Source organism: Hyperolius riggenbachi, chromosome 3 (assembly GCF_040937935.1).
Source record: "Hyperolius riggenbachi isolate aHypRig1 chromosome 3, aHypRig1.pri, whole genome shotgun sequence".
Taxonomy (NCBI): domain Eukaryota; kingdom Metazoa; phylum Chordata; class Amphibia; order Anura; family Hyperoliidae; genus Hyperolius; species Hyperolius riggenbachi.
The window spans coordinates 140,902,166-140,919,983 of NC_090648.1; the positions used below are offsets into that span (position 1 = coordinate 140,902,166).

A 17,818-nucleotide genomic window follows, 5' to 3' on the forward strand; every position below is an offset into this window, starting at 1 on the left:
TTCACATGGGTCCGTTCTGCAGAACCGGAGCCGGACCGGATCCGGGCCGGATCCGGACTCCGGCCTCCGTTCCAACATGCGCTATTGTTTCATCCGGCCCCTCCGGCAGCCGTATCCGGGGCGGAGCCGGACTGCACCATCCGGCCAATACAAACAAATGGGAACCGGAGGCCGCACAACACACTGGCTGAGAAATCCGGATCTTCTACCCCACTTCCTATGCGGATTTTTGCGGCGATACTGGCTGGGGACACATGGGCAAGCATTTTGGAGTGGAGCAGCACGAGCTGGAGGTGTTGGCAGGATGTTGGCAGCATGTCGGAGGTGGAGGTGAGTGCTAAACAGCAGAGGGCCTGATTCCACAGGTCCCCCTTCTGCTGACCTCCCAGACCCCAACATTTTTTTTTTTTTTTTACGTATATTTTGCCAAACGGATCCGGATCGCATCCTGATTACCACCTGATGCAACCTGACCGGATCCGGATCGGATCCGGATCAGAACCGTACGGTTCCGATCCGGATCCGGTCCGGATCCGGATAGGTCATCCGGTCCGTTTGGCAAACAACCGCTAATGTGAACCGGGCCTTACACAGAGGGAGTTATTTTTATTATTATTTAGCATTTACGGTATATAGTGCTGACATTGCAAGAATGTATTTCATTTCACTTTGCTGATTATGGTCTACAGGTTATGAAAGCCAACAATTCAGTATCTACGAATATTTGAATATTGTAGACTCGTGCTGTCTCATTCTACAAAACGAATTAACCCACAACACCTGCAAATGTGTCCTGAGCTATCACAAGGTCTCTCAGTCTGGTTCAATAGGCCACACAATCATGGGGAAGACTGCTGACTTGACAGTAGGTCAGAAAACAGACATTGATATCCTCCACAAGGAGGGTAAACCACAAAAGGTCATTGCAAGAGAAGCTGTCTGCTCACAGAGTGCTGTATACAGGCATAGCTGAGCAACATTTTGTGAAGTACATCCCATTCCAGAATTTGGGAGAGATTTCCAAGGAGTGGCTTGTGGTTGGAGTCAGAGCTTCAAGAGCTGACTAACCATATGGCCAGAGAGCGTCTGGATAAAGGTGGTTTTCTCCCTGTCCTTCCGAATATGGGGAATTTTACCTTGCCTGCACGCCAGACTTTGTCGAGAACACATCCCCTTGAAAAAGAGAGCTGTGTGGTTCCGGAACATTAGCATTCTTTGACTTATCACAAATTATTGTTGCTTTACAAGGAGGTGCCTGCTTATACTTTATGTTTATTACAGTACCTGTAGGCCATAATCAGAAAAATGAAAATAATACAGATGCACCTGCATAGTACAAAGCTGACAGCAAATGTACAACAACAAAAATTGCAAAGTAAAGCCTGTACTTCCAGGTCATCACCATGACTTGTCTAAGGGTCGGTGCACACCAAGAGCAGTTCTGAGCGTTTTTAAAACGCTTGCGGGGGAAAACCGCTTGGCTAATGAATGTGAATGGGATGGTGTACACCAAAGCGGTTCATTTTGTCCCCAAATGCAAACTCGGGTCCTGCAGCACTTTTGCGGTTTTCTGAGGCGATTCTGCCTCAATGTTAAGTATAGGAAAGTGGAAAACTGCTCTGAAAAACACTAGATCAGAGCAGTTTTCCAAGCATTTTTGTTACAGTAGCTGTTCAGTTACAGCTGTACTGTAACAAAATATGAAAAACGCTACACAAAAATGCTCCAAGAAACGCTTAGCATGTTTAGAAAATCTCTCTAAACCTGCCTAGAATCGCTCAGAAAAACCGCTTCAAAAACCACTAGCGTTTGCGGATCCGCTAGCGGTATTTGATGTGCACTGGCCCTAAAGGCGTGTACACATGTCCTACTTTACACTTAAAGCGGACCCAAACAAAACATTTTTTTAGTTCAAATGATTTAGCTGCACCACTCTGACACACACAAAGATAAATAAACACTCCTTCAAGCCTATGAGCATTTCAGTGCATGCTTTTCACCCTTCTCTTTTCATAACTAGGGTTATACAGGTGGCAGCCATTAGCAATTCCTCCTTTGCTGGACACCACCTACTCCACTAGTTTGCCGGATTTTGTCCGGCAATTTGAAAGGAAGGGAGGGGTTTCTCCAATAAATGTAAAATATTTTATATTTGTCATCATGCAGCTGAAAAAAGGCTGCTATTTATTATTATAATTTAGAAAATAGATTTTATTTCTGAAATCTTGTATTTTTAATTTGGGTCCACTTTAATTGTTGTTTAAACTGGTCGTTTGAGCGACTTGAGGTGCAAACAACAAGTCGTATACACTGACCAACAAAGCGGCTGATATACTAATTTACCTAATTTACATGTAACCAACTTGATAAAGGGCAATGGATTGGATAGAACAATGGACTAGATTAAAGGACCAGTGTCACAAATGTTTTTTTTTTTTTCAAATAGTTACCTTACGTGCTGGTGTGATAAAATTAGATGTAACTAGCATTTATTTTTTTATAATGTGCAGCATGAGTAATAAAATCTTACATTATTCATTCAATCCCCCCACTGTATTGGCCACGTGGGACAAACTAACCTGAATAGGGGTGTACAAACGGCAGTTTCAAAATATGTAAACTGCTCTCACCCCTGCCTTGACTGGCTGCTCCAAACGAGCGCTGACACAGCTGCTCGTACACTCAGCGGGAGTGCCTGTCATACTGACGGGTGACGTCACTGCATTACACACTAGAAGCCTGCGGAGGGGACCTTCAGAGTCCCGTCTGCACAGGCACTGCTGGGGGCACCTATTGAGGCTAAGAGACTTGTGCACATGCGCAGTCTAATCACTGCGCTGAAGTGTGCGGTCTTTTATGCTGGGCATAGACGGGCCGATCCGGCGGCCGATTAGCCGCCGGATCGACTCCAGCCGCGTCCCCGCTCGTCCGCGCGGATCAATACGCGCTCGTCCCCGCCGGCGGTCCTTATCAGCCGCTCGATTCCCTGCCATTGTCCGCCGGCCGGAATCGAGCGGGCGCGGGTCGAGCGGCTTGATCGGGCCAGCTGAATATTATCAGCTGGCCGGATCAGCTGGTCGATACACGGTACAGAAACATACCGTGTATCCCCAGCATTATGCCTAGTACACACCATACAATTTTCTGTTAGATTTTCTTAAATTAGATTATTTTCTGTAAAGTACTGGTAGAGGCTGGTCATTATCTCTGGTGCATTGTCTTCTGGTTATCTCCTGCTGAGTAGAACAATGCCTAATTGCTAGGCAGATAGATGGTTAGATAGATAATTTCCAACATGTTGGAAATCATCTATCTGGCAGGTAAATCTTATGGAAAATCTTACAGTAAATTGTATGGTGTGTACTAGGCATTAGCCTCAATAGGTGCCCCCAGCAGGCTTCCAGTGTGTAATGCGGTGACGTCACCTGTCAGTATGACAGGCGCTCCCGCTGAGTGTACAGGCGGCTGTGTCAACGCTTGTTTGGAGCGGCCGATCAAGGCAGGGGTCAGAGCAGTTTACATACTTTGAAACTGCCGTTTGGTACACCCCTATTCAGGTTAGTTTGTCCCACGTCGCCAATACAGTGGGGTGATTGAATGAATAATGTAAGATTTTATGACTCATGCTGCACATTATAAAAAAATAAATGCTGGTTACCTCTAATCTTATTACACCAGCACTTAAGGTAACTATTTGAAAAAAAACAAAAACATTTGTTACACTGGTCCTTTAAATGACTGATCAAACGACTTAATGTTTGAATGTCTATTAGTTGGACAAACAACTTTTGCTAGGTACACACTATGAGATTATGTCCAATATATCCGATTTGATTTCCAATCATTTTCTGATAGATTTCCGATGGAAGTGAACGGAAAACATTCGGAAATCTATAGAAAAATGATCGGAAATTGGATCGGACATGTTGGAAATAATCAATCTGACAGTAAATCTGCCAAGAAATCTCATGGTGTGTACCTAGCATAAAATGTCAGATCGATTATTTCCAACATGTCCAATCTGATTTCCGATTGATTTCTGATCATTTTCCGATAGAGTTCTGATAGAAGTGAATGGAAACCAATCGGAAATCGATCGGAAAAAGCTCGGAAATCGATCGAAAATCAGATCAGACGTTGGAAATAATCGATCTGACAGCAAATCAGCCAGAAAATCTCATGGGGCTTGATTCACTAAACCGCGATAACTCATATCGCGTCCGTTTTCACACGCATTTTCGCATTTGCACGCAATTGCGAATTTGCAAGTTTTTACGTGCAAACAAAATCGTTTTTGCGTGAAAATTCGCGATCGCACGCAAATGCGAAAACTGCCGTGATATGAGTGATCACGTGTTACTGAATCAAGCCCGTAGCGTGTACCTGGCATAATAGTTGTTTGAACGACAGTTAGTCCAACAGATCCGCTGAGCGGATCGGGCAAACAGGCTGTTATCAGTCGCTCGACAGCGCGTAGCCATGTCCAACTTGTCGTTCAAACAACAAGTCGGACAACAAGTTGTTCAAAAAAGTTGGACATGTGTAAGTACCCTAAGCGTATAAATGCTTATGCTGGCAACACACGTGGATTTAGGCCTCTTTCACAGTGGGACGTTAAAGTCGCACATTATAAAGAATTATAACGCAGAGTAACGCATACCAATACAAAGTCTGTGCGACATTCACAGTGCACACGTTGCGTTGTGTGTAACGTGTAGCAATATTTAGGAGGTGCTGCATGCTGTGCGTTTAGCAATACGTTTGCTGCGTTATGTGTGTTGCACATGCTCAGTAATGTTTTCTTAAAAAACATATATATATATTACGCATGCGCCGTTTTCGTTCCATCAGTATGCGACGAAAACGGCGCACCGAGACACATAGCGCAGTTCAAAATAACGTCCAATTGCATAACCTACATACGCTACGTTAGGGGCACGTTGTGCGACTTTAACGTCGCATCAAACGCAACGTCCCACTGTGAAAGAGGCCTTACATACAAAAGTAAACTAAGTACCTGGGTGCTCCAAGGTTAAAAAACGAATTAAACAAACCATGGGCTTTTGGGGAGGCAGCGAACACTTAAGGCCCGCTGCGCGGATCGCTCAGAAACCACCTTATCAGTCTGCAGACAGACTGTACACACACCGGACTGTCGCTGGAACGCCCGCCCAGCAGGAGGGTCTGATGGGCCAGTCGTTCCTACACATCAAGCGTGTGTATGGGCCTTTACTTACTTTCGGAGGGCTAGGACCAGCCGGGAGATGTAATCACATCAATGGACTACATCTCCCCCAAGCCTGCATCATTTACAAATTTCTTTTAAGGTGCCCATTAACGGTACAATATTTTCATAAGATGTAATCTTTCAATGCAACAGTTTACAATCGCACAGTACAGAAAACAGTGCAGTGTTTGGTGAAAATCGATGTGAAACAACTCTCTGGTTGATTGGAACTGAAAATTTCGTTGATTTAAAAGGTATATTTTACAAAATCGGGCCCCTTCCTTTAGGGGGAGAGTTGATATGCTTGTGTATTTTTGTGCTCAGATCCATTTATTAATCAGCGTCAGTTTTTTCAAATTAGCAGATTGATCTGGATAGATTTATTCAATAAAACAATCACATTTGACTGAAAGCGATCGCAATTCATGGATAATATTAATAATGCAATAGTTATGTGTTAGGCGACATACAAGCAAGCTTAAGTGAGTCTCCGAGATGTTGCCATTCGCAGCCACAAGCGCTGCTCTCCTGTATTTGCGCTCACCTAGAACCTTTAGCTGGGCGGAAGCTGTGATAAAGTGCTGACTGTGCGGATTGCTGGCTTTGCACACATAAACGCCGGCGTGATGGGGCTGAACGTGTTTTATCAGGAGGTTGCTCTGTCCCACTAGAAGGATATCAGAGGAGACTGGGCTTCCATCTGCAGAGTAATGAAAAGGTCAGAGGAATAAGCATCTGCTACAAGCAAGCATCCTGGCACAGCTAAACTCATCCTATACATCTGACTTGCCTGGAGAGCATGCTGAGGCTTTGGCTTAGAGTCCCTTCTTGGAACAAGCATGCAACCTAGGCAGCTGCCTGGGGCCTAGTGGTTGTCAAGGGGACCACCTGCCACCTTCTCTGTCCTATCTCCACTTCACCTCATCAAAAGGACCACAAGGGGGTGCTAAATCTACTACCTTGCCTAGGGTGACATTACATCTTAAAGGACCACTGTTGCGAAAATCTTGACATTTAAAATATATATAAACACATACAAATAAGAAGCATGTTTCTTCCAGAGTAAAATGAGCCATAAATTACTTTTCTCCTATGTTGCTGTCACTTACAGTAGGTAGTAGAAATCTGACATTACCAACAGGTTTTGGGCTAGTCCATCTCTCCGTAGGGGATTCTCAGCATGGCCTTTATTCTTTATGAAAACACAAAGACACTCCTTGAAAAAGATTTATACAAAGATGCTGGCCAGCCTCCCTTATCACCGTACATTCACTAAGTGCTTTTGAAAATAAAGAAAACCCTGAGAATCTCCTATAAGGAGATGGGCTAATCCAAAACCTGTCAGTTCTGTCAGAGTTCTACTACTTACTGTAAGTGACAGCAACAAAGGAGAAAAGTAATTTATGGCTCATTTTGCTCTTGAAGAAACATACTTCTGATATGTTTAAGTTTACATATACTGTATTTTATATTTTAAGATTTTCGCGACTGTGGTCCTTTAATCCGTCTCTGGACTCTGGAGTGAAAGTAGAAACGCCTGATCCGCATACTTGTTCTGCGTCAGTAACAATGTTGTCAAATCATCCCTTTAATTACTGACACATATGAATTCTGCAGTTCAGGCACTTATTATATGTAGGTAGCCCCAGAACCTGCATAACTTAAGACTTGTCTTAATTAAAGGGGTGATTTGGCAACCCTGGTCAGTAACTTATACAACATCAAAGGCGGAGACTCTCTGGCATCTCCTAGACATTTACTTGGCTCCATATAGCACTACTAAGAAGTCAGTTAGGGCCCATTTCCACTACAGCGTTTACGATCGCTGAATCGCAAAACCGCAAACCGCTAGTGATTTTAAAATCGCTACGGTTTGCTTTTTAACATAGGAATCGCGGTAGGTAATTTCCACTAGCGCGATTCGTTTTTTTACTTAATCGCGGTCGTGCCGCGGAACGGTTTTTGCCACGATTTTGCTATGCAGTGCATAGCATAGCAAAATCGCAATTGCAAACGCCTGGAAATTGCCAGGAATTTTTTTCCTTTTGCTGAATCGCAAACGCTAGCATTTAGCGCAAATGCTAGTGATTGCTAGTGGAACTGCTAGTGCACACCAGAAACCGCTAGCAGATCCGCAAAACGCTAGCGGTTTTTGAAGCGTTTTTCTTATTATTATGCAGCGTTTTGCGGTTTTGTGTAGCGTTTTTTACTTAAAGTTAAGCGTTTTTGGTAGCGTTTTTGTGTAGCAGATTACAGATATTGTTACAGTAAAGCTGTTACTGAACAGCTACTGTAACAAAAACGCCTGGAAAACCGCTCTGATCTGGCGTTTTATCAAGCATTTTGCGTTTTTCCTATACTTAACATTGGAGGCAGAAACGCCTCCGAAATCCAAAAAATGCTGCAGCCTGGGAGTTTGAGTTTCAGCTAAAACCGACCCGCTCTGGTGTGTGTACCTGCCCAATGAAATACATTACCCAACCGTTTCCTCAGCTGCAAGCGTTCCTAAAAACGCAACCCAACCGCTCTGGTGTGCACTAGGCCGAAAAGGGCCCTTACACTGTCTTTAGCCCAGGCTCAGCTCATACTACAGACCAGAGTCTCCATAGAACAAGCAGAGATGACTACAAGATGCTAATAATTCCAACTTCAATGCAAATGTAATGCAACTTGTATGCAGCTTGGAATTTGGCCAATCAGTTCAGCAGGAAGTGCATTTAATGAAGGGCCAATTCCAAGCTGGATGCAATCTGCATTAAATCTGCAACCAAGACAGAATTACTAACAGCTCATTGACCCTCTGCAGTGAAGACACCGATGGAAACAGACAGCAATGGGAGTAGACATAGGCTCTTATTCAATTCACCTTTTCTCCTAAGGTTTATCCTAAGAAATAACTTTTCAGCATTCTGCAATTAAAAAGTACCAAAAAGTACTGTCAGAATTATTTTTGAATATTTTCTTGCTTGTTGGTGGCTTAACCACTTAACCCCACAGGCTATATTACACTTACCGCTAAAAGTCATTTTGACTTTTCAGTGCTCCGCCCATTCATTTGCCAATAACTTTATAACTGCTTATCACACCCAAAGAATTTAGACCTTGTTTTTTGCCACTAATTAGGCTTTTTTTGTGGGCAATACTTGTTTTCATGAATTACTTTATTTACTATGCATTTATAGGGAACAACGTGGAAAAAAAAGAAAATACACTATTATTTCCATTTACTATAGGTTTAAAATAAACAATGTTACCAAAGATAAAAGCAGCACCAATGCTGTCACTTAGTTTTTAGTTTTACAATTGTTTTATCTAACTATGGGAAGGGGGTTAGAAGGGGTTAATAACTACGGTAGATTGAATTATTTTTATAGTTTATTTTTATTTTACTTTTTGGCCACAAGATGGCGCTATGCACTAGTCTGGGTTACCAGGAAGTGTTTGATCTTTTTGGTACTTTACTTTCATTACTACAAATGAACATAGCCCCTGATAGGAGTCATGTTTATTCATATACAGGGACTTTGATGGGCTCAGGAAACACGTTTCCATTCACCAATCTCTGAAGTGTAAGACCTGCCGCACACACCCACCGCTGATTGACAGGACATACCGCTATGTCCTGATTGTGTGAGACTCAAACTTGAAATGCATGAACATCCAGTTTGAGTTAACTAGTTAAAGGACAACTGTGACATTTTCAAAAAAGTTAGATACTCTCCTAAGAGAAGGGAGGGCTCTGGATTCCTTAGAGTATTCCCTTTTCTCTCTGCATCTCTGTTCGCTGGCAGCTCTGTTAAGTGCACGACCGTCCGTGCACCCGGCTCGATCACATGCCCATTGCCATAATAATCCTGCGCATGCACACTTCTCGGAAGACTGAACCATGCATGCGCTGGACGCATACATGACGGGTGCGTGATTGAGCCGGGTGCATGGGCGGCCTGCACATGTGCAGTTGCGCATGAATTCCCCTGAAGTGGAGCCGTCAGCGGGACCACGGAGGGGACCTAGAGGATGCCAAGGGACCTCGCGGGCTACACAGGGCTGGAGGAAGCACTGGGTAAGTTCAGAATTTCATTTAATCTCCTGCTCAGGGTCCCTTTAAAAGACATTTTATTTATAAGGGGTGAAAATATCACCTAGGAGAAAATCTTCGGAGGAAATGTGAATTGAATAAAAGCCTTAAGCCACAGACTACATCCCTTCCTGAAATGTAGCCGGATTAAAGCTCGGTGCACGCAATACAAATTTCTGTTAGATTTACCTGCCAGATCGATTTTTTCCAACACGTCCGATCTTAAATTTGATTGATTTTACAATCAATTTCCATTCACTTCTGTCAAAATCGATCAGAAAATCGATCAAAATTAAGATCGGACATGTTGGAAAAATTGATCTGGCAGGAAAATCGAACAGAAAATTGTATCGGGTGTACCTAGCATTGGGCTAGAACGGTCATTACAAGTTAATGATTCAGAAAGTAACTTCAGGCAGCATTTTTGTAGTGTTATTTACACAACTGGTTCCCTTTCCTGTGGCTTTTATGTTGCCTTTTCTAGATTGCAAAGCACATACACATGGGCACAAGTGACGCATCCTGGTGCTGCGTAGGTGGGAGGGGAGACAACAGCACAGCCAAGATGGATAAGGGTAAGGAGGGGAACAATGCATTTGGCCATCACCATTGCTTAAAGATCTGGTGTTATGCGGATCTTTTAGTGACTTCGGAGGACACCAGTACATATGCTAGATTCTGAGATGGTCCTGAACAGCTGCCTCAGCTGAGTCTAGCATGTGTATGAGACTGTAATTCTTGATTTGCATAATCTTTTACCAGTCCCAACTACCAAATGCAGACAGACACTCCAGGAGGCCCTCAGCTGGCTGCAGCAATCCCTGTCTACTATCATTATTAAAAGCACAGGTATAAGTCACAGAATTATATAGGTTAACAGTGCAAACTACCCAAGAGGCAAATGTTACCTTGACGAAACCATGACACCAGCTGTGTGCCGTCCCCCTCTGCTGAGCACTCCAGTACTGCACTATGGCCCATCTCCACAGTCAGGTTCTGCGGGGTAGTAGTGATTGTCAGCTCGCCGGAGAAGGGCTTTATGTCTGTATAATGGATGCATTCAAAAAGAGCAGTGAACACATAGTTCTGTAAAATACATCCTCCGTTTGTTATGCAAATACATATACGTAGGGGTTGGTTCACGAATCTGCTGGTAAAATTACTGTACGCAGGCAGCCTGCGGGAGTTTCACCAGTACTTGCACAAGTTACATAGCACACATTGCACAAATAGTGCAACCTGCACTATGGATTGAAGGATTTATAGCAGGATAACAGGATTGAAGCCCGACGAAGGCTATACAGCCGAAAGCTTGCTTACTCTTATTCTTTTAGGTTAGCCAATAAATGGTATCATCCTGATTCAAAACTTCTTGCTTTTACTGATGGCTAACATGGTACAATACCTTACTGCTACTAACCTGCATTATGTACACAACGCACAAGTAGTATAATGCGCAGTACACAAGCAACCCACATTACCTATTTGCAACTGCGCACTTCAATACTACTGACGTTTCATGAATCATCCCTAGAAACCCCCATGGATTCATCAGAACGTTGTAAATGTGAGTTTTTAATATGCATGTCTACTAGAAACGTAGTGCTATAAGTCTCGATTCCCTAAACGGCTGTAAAATTACTGAGCGCAACCACTGCACACGCAATCAGCGCACAGCAATTTTACCACTATTTACACAAGTGATGTAGCGCATGTTGCACACAAGCCACAACTCCACTTATGTAGGGAACGTGCTTGTTGCTAGTATAACTATGCTACTTGTGTAACATGCTTTATAGAAGCAACGCATGCCTTACCTACATTACATGAGATGTGCTAGTCTGGTGACACTTTGAATGTATCCAAAGACAATTTAGATGATAGCTTCTACTAGTAAATAGTGGAAAAGTGGAATAGTGGAAAAGACAGTGTGAAACAAGTAAAGTCTTAACAAATAAACACTTTTCCAATCTGATAACAATATACATATAATTTTTGAGTGGATTACCCATTCTTAACTCACCCCTCACAAGTTGTTTTAACACACCACAGACCCATAATAAGCAGCCTGGATCACTGACTTCTCCCCTATGGTGATGGCACATGGGTATCTACCGGGGGTAAAGTTGGAAATAATGCAGCCCCATAGCAAGTTTTGGATGGGCCCAAACCAAAAAAATTATTGAGGCTCCTTTGTGCCTTTCCCCCAATTATAGGTAGCCAGTAGTGCCTACCAATATTAAGTAACCCTTCAGTAATGGTAGCTAGATGTACCCCCAGTATTTGGTGGCATCCCCCAGTACAGGTAGTTAAAAGTAGCCATCAGTATAGGTAGCTAAAGGCCCCCGCAGTATAGGTAGTCAGAAGTGGCCCCCCAGTACAGGTAGCCAGAGGGGCAACCCAGCATGGGTAGTGTCCCAGTATAACTAGCTAAAGGGCTACCCTAGTGCCCCCCCCCCCCCCAGTATAGGTCAGCAGTGACTCACCTCTCCAGACTCCACCAATTATCTACTTTTTCCAAGCAGCAATCTCTATGATTAAAGCACCCTCACTCGCCACATGATGATAGAGGATGCTGTAGTCATGGAGACGGAGACACCTGGAGACAGTATATTGAAAATAGAGCCTGAAGAGATGAATCACTTCTTTTTTGCTTTGCTGCTGCTACTCTGCACTGAAAGGTGTACAGGAGGCCCGCCCACGCCACGGACCCGCGTACAGGCAACTGTCCCCCTACCCCCCCCCCCCCCCACACACACACACACACACACACACACACCCGGTCAGACATTACAGATATAAGAGAATTTGTAGCTTAAAGATGACAGTCTGTGTACTGCTCTATTATTTTTCTGTATGCTAAAGCACATGATTAAGGTGCCCATACATTACTCGATTTTTCCATTCAATTGCCCACTTGATTTCATCATTTTATTAGATCAGGGAGGATCTATTCTGTTCCATTCTGCTCAAACAATGGAAATTGTCCAATATCTGGTCAAATACACCAATTTACTTGATCAGGCAGGATGGAAAATATTGGTCGATCATAAAGGAATTGGCTACTGCCCACATGATTTCGACTGACACATAATAATTTTTTGGATTTAAGAGCATGGAGGCACAACATCGTTCAGCTTGGCTGGTGTGGGCCACTAGTCGATCCACTTTCGATTGACAACACACGCCCAATAAAGTCAATCACTTAATCACTCGATGGAAAATCAAGCAATGTATGGGCACCTTTAGGTTTCTGTCAAAACAAAAGTTTCTGACTGGCTACTCCACTTGTACTCCAGTTTTCTTTTCTACTGTGTTTATTTAAGTACGTTAAAAGGACCACAGCATTGAGGCCATAACACAGAGAAGTTCTTTCAGGAATGCTTTTTTTACTTTATGGGCAATTGTGGTGAGCCTGAACAGAATACACAGGTATTGATGAGCTGTTACCTTTCTCCACAGAGAGCTGAGCCTCACTGCTGTACCTGGTGCTCACTGAATTAGCTGCTACACAGCGATATAACCCGGCATCCTCCTGCTGCACCCTGGAAATCAGCAAAACACCGGTGGGGAGGCTGGCAATCCTACAACACAATAGTTCACGGTAAGGAACAGAACAAAATCTATGGGATGTACAGTATAAATTGTATTGCATGGGCAGCACTTGCAGCACTGGGTCCCTGGTTCAAATCTCAGCCAGGATACTATCTGCATGGAGTTTGTACGTTCTCTCCATGTCTGCTTGGGTTTCCTCTGGGTGCTCTGGTTTCCTCCAACATCCCAAAAACATACAGATAAGTTAATTGGCTTCCCCCTAAAATTGGTCATAGACTATGAAGTATCTATACAGAAAGAGATGGGATATCTTGCTACACAGAGACAGAGGAATCAACAAAATATGTGGTAACATCACTCTAGCAGCTCCGCAGCACCCGGCTGTGTGGTGAGCTTGAAGAGCAATCAGATATGCACTGAATAACAGCAGTTACACGCCTGTAGTTGGGCAAGAGAAGCACCTAAGAAAGGTGCACCTGATGAAGGAGTCGATATGCCGAAACGCGTAGTGATGTCACTGGCACCCAGAAGTGTTTTTTTTTGGGGGGGGGGGGGGGGTCCAGCTTGTGTCCCATCAACATCCAACGGACCACTGCCGCTGCTGGCTACAGCATCTAGAAAGGGTGTCCCTCACGGATATACTGAAGGGCTCCTCTTGCCCAATTACAGGTGTTTTCCTACTGCTATACAGTAAGTACATATCTGATTGCGTGTTTTTATTATTAAATCGGTACTTCACTATGCAGCGCTCCAGCTTTTTATGTTTTTATGATGTATCTATGACTATGGTAAAGATTAGATCGTGAGCCCCTCTGAGGGACAAGACAATATACTCTGTACAGCACAGCGGAAGATGTCAGCGCTATATAAATATTAAATCATAATAATCTGGCTATACCTCAAAAATGAATACTGCGGAGATTTTCAGCAAGTTTGGTTACCAAGAAAAGTTGTGTTTTGTTGGACTTGCGAAGTTGGTTAACTTACCTGTTATTTGAAGGCAGTGGTGTCTGGTCTTTCTGCCATGTGATCTGTGGTGGAGGTGTTCCGGTGATGCCACATTCAAACCGGGCCAGGCTATTCTGATGCACAAGCTGGGGTTCAGGGTGCAGGTGAAAGGGTGGCAGCTCTAATGAGAAACAGAGGAACACTGAGAAATGCAGACCGTTTGGTGACATGTAGAATGTTTGGTAAATTACCTCAATTCACTAAGCAGTTTAGACTAGTTTATAGATGGTTTTTAGTCTACTGATGGTTTGGTGTAATGTTTTAGACCTGTTTTTAGACCTGGCCTAACATTCAGTAATCACATCATTCACAAAGGCAAACAAGGAGTAACCACGCCCACTTTTTCTGACAGAGATTAGACCAGCTGATTTCTGTAGGTAAAGTAATTCTGTGGGGTATTTTAGACATGAGGATAGAACCTGTTGAATTAATTATGCAGGAGTTTAATTGTATGCAGAGGAGAGCTCATCAGAGGAGAAAGATGTCATAGCTACTCGTTTGAGAATTGTATCTTTTGATCATTTCCCATGCTTTAACGACCTAATTACCAAATTAGACCAGGTCAATAAACAGGTCTAAAACATTTGTTAATAGTGAATTCCCCTTTGATGCAACTGACCAAACCATTAGTAGACTAAAAACCATCAGTGCACTAGTCTAAACTGCTTAGTGAATTGAGGCCATTGCGTTGGACAGATTTACTAACAGGGGTGCTCGGATACCAATTTTTAAAATCCGAATAGATTTAGATCCGGATACCCAGATATCCGGATCCGAAATGGATATCCGAATCCGAACTTTTGGGTATCCGAGTAGAATCGGATATCCGAACCCAATATCCGGTCGGATCCGGATATCCGGATTGAAAACCGGAAATGGCCTTAAAATGCTTCCAAACCGTTTTGGAAGCTAAAAAACAAAATCTCTCTTCTCCTCCTCCCTTGTTTTGTCTTGTTTTCCAGGGATTTGTAGGATGTCAAAAGCAAGCTCACATACATTGGCCAGGAATTGAACCCAGGTCAACTGCTTGGAAGGCAGCTATGCTCACCACTATACCACCAACAATACTCTGCTAGGTGTACTTTGTTTTTTACACCTTGCTTTACCACATGGGCCAATCGGCGGCCATAGCCCCTTAAGAGAAAGTGTCATTAGGGCCTTGCTGTAACATAGATTGTAGTGTAACTATTTCAACTAATGCACCCTTCTTAAACTTGAAGATTGTATACAAATGTAAGCAGAGTGGTGCCGTGGAAGTGTGCTGGGCCCATAACCCAGAGGTTGATGGATCGAAACCATCCTCTGCTAGGCATGATTTCATTTTTGCACCTCGCTTTATCGCATGGGCAAAACGGTTTCCATAGCCCTGTAAGAGAAAGTGTAATAAGGGCCCTGCCGTAACATAGATATTACGGTAGCTAAGACTACTCCTGGGCCTTTCTTGTAGTTGAAGAGATGAGTGAACTGTGACACCACACTTCAAAAAAAAAAAAAAACAGCAAACAGAGAAGCTTCCCAATATTGGAGTATTGGAATTGGTAAAGTCTTAAGCCAATGTGTTGTAAGACACAAGTAAGCTTCAGGTTAGCAGGAATGGTTGCATGGCCACCTAGCTTTTCATCCTTTCCACCCTTACCCTGGAATCTTCCAAACTTCAAATTCAGCATGTAGTGTTGGTGGTATAGTGGTAAGCATAGCTGCCGTCCAAGCAGTTGACCTGGGTTCAATTCCTGGCCAATGTATGTGAGCTTGCGATTCTATTAAATCCGACATGTCCGATCTGGATTGCAAAACAATGGCTAATCGAAATGAATCGAATCCCGATCGGACATGTCGGATTTAATCGAATCGAAAATAGAATCGTAATCGAATCGTACAAAGAATCGTATCGTGTAGATGGGGCTTAAAGAGAATCTGTACTCTAAAATTCTTACAAAAAAAAGCATACCATTCTATTCCTTATGTACTCCTGGACGACTCTGTGCTGTTTCTGCCACTCTCTGCTGCAAACCTGGCTTGTAATTGCCAGTTTTAAGCAGTGTTTACAAACAAACTAACAGCTTGTAATAGGCTCACATAAGCAGAGTGTGTGAGTCATACAGAGCCTGCAGGGGGCCTGGACAGGGTGTGTATAGCTTCTATCTAATCACAAGCAGCCCTGCACATTCCAGTCTGACTGCCTCAGCCCGACAGAGCCAGAAGAGAGAAGATTAGATCATATAACAGAGATAATACAGTCACTGTGCAAGTAGGAAAGGCTGCAGTAAGACAGACCACATTAGAACAGGCATAGGAACTTATAGGATAGAAGAAATAAGGCAGAACATTTTATTACAGAGTCTCTTTAAGCACAATCTGATGAGATCTCAAGTAAATCAAACTGGGGGAATGTTCAATAATTCAATAAAACAACAAAACAGACACACTAAATACAGGTGAAACTCAAAAAATTAGAATTATGGCTTACAATTTATGAAAACCCCCAAATCAAAATCTTAGACCATTAGAATATTGTGAAAATGTTCCATATTCTAGGCTCAACGTGTCAGACTCTAATCAGCAAATCAATCCAAAACTCCTGCAAAGGGTTCTTATTTCATGTATCAGTTTCACCTTTTAAGTTTAATTACTGAAATAAATTGACTTTTTCACGATATTCTAATTTTTCGAGTTTCACCTGTAATTATATTGTGGCTTTACATTACACTGCATCTTTTGAGTACAATTCCATCATCAGGTGGAAGGGTTTGCCCCTAAAACAAGTGGTTTTATTGTGTGCCACCTTCTTTGGTTTACTGAATGCCTGAAGACTCAGTAGTGACTCTCCTACACAAGGTATTGGCACCCACAATTCTCTTGTTCATTGGCTTGAGATATAAGGTAAATCAGAATTTCCTCTCTGCTCTGCACTAAAGTTTAAATTGGTTTCCCATTCCAGGGAACTTAAAACACTTTATAAATCATTTATAATCTAAAATAGCCAGAATTACCATTATTGGGTCTCACCTGCAAGCCTGATTGTACCAGTTCTGCCCTTCACAAGACCAAAGGAGTTCTGATATATACAAGTGTAGCTTCCCTCGATGGTGGCCTCATCACCCTGCGACAAGAGCAGCCCTCCATTGGGGAGCACAGTGAGGTTCTCTGGGTTTAGTTGTTCTCCGTCTTTCCACCAGGTGATATTGTTGTTCCCCTCTCTGTTGCTCACGTCACAGTGCACAATGGCTTCTTGGCCAGGCGGCAGAACAATGTCACTGGGACCAGGGCGGCAGCTGAGGTCTAACCAGGAGCTCTTTCCTGCAAGAGAGCACAAGACAGACTCTTAACTGCTTAGAAAATGTACATGCATGTTGTTGCATACAGGCAAAATGGGGGCATTGGAAATTTGGGTACCGGAAATATCCGCTACTAGAATATCAGTAAAGCTATTGATAATCTACTATTGGGCAATGGTATAATTGCTAAGCCTAATCCTATTCTCACACGAGACCTTCCTCTACCGCTGCTTAACCCTAACTGACCCCCCCCCCCCCCACTGATGCCTAACCTTAACTAACCCCCCACCGATGCCCAACCCTATCCCCTTACCCCCCCCCCCCCCCCCCCAAACCTACCAATACCTGCACCGCTATCTGCAATAATTATTGTATGCAAAGGAAGTTTGGGTGGGCACCCGCTATTTGTAGCCACAGTTTGTATAGTGCCAGGCACTACAGTAGCCTAAAATGGGCACCTATGGGGCGTCCAAAGGTCCACGCCACATCCGGCACCCAAATTCCTCACAGAAGAGTTCACAAATCTAAAACCAAAGATAATCAGTCACTGTCTTATTACTGCATTCAAGTCTAAGGCAATTTTTTGAGGAGGAGGTGGAAAATTAAACTTCTGTATATTTTTGAGATGACTTGACAGGAGAGAGGAATTTCTAGCAGAGATTAGCCATAGCTTCT

The 17,818-nt window shown here is 43.3% G+C and overlaps 1 protein-coding gene across 3 annotated transcripts in view; it reads right to left on the reverse strand.

The window, feature by feature from the left end:
* Positions 1-17,818, reverse strand: part of IGDCC4 (immunoglobulin superfamily DCC subclass member 4) — a 169,600-nt gene that overhangs the window by 74,523 nt on the left and 77,259 nt on the right. For 2 of the 3 annotated variants that reach the window (XM_068274998.1, XM_068274997.1), the window contains exons 2-6: positions 16,875-17,165; positions 13,848-13,989; positions 12,756-12,889; positions 10,214-10,348; positions 5,772-5,927 (exon numbers count right to left, since the gene is read on the reverse strand). In XM_068274998.1, the coding sequence (XP_068131099.1) occupies positions 5,772-5,927; positions 10,214-10,348; positions 12,756-12,889; positions 13,848-13,989; positions 16,875-17,165 (858 nt within the window). Of the gene's footprint in view, positions 1-5,771; positions 5,928-10,213; positions 10,349-11,791; positions 11,860-12,755; positions 12,890-13,847; positions 13,990-16,874; positions 17,166-17,818 lie in introns of those variants that run through there. The other variant, XM_068275000.1, reaches the window with a different exon arrangement.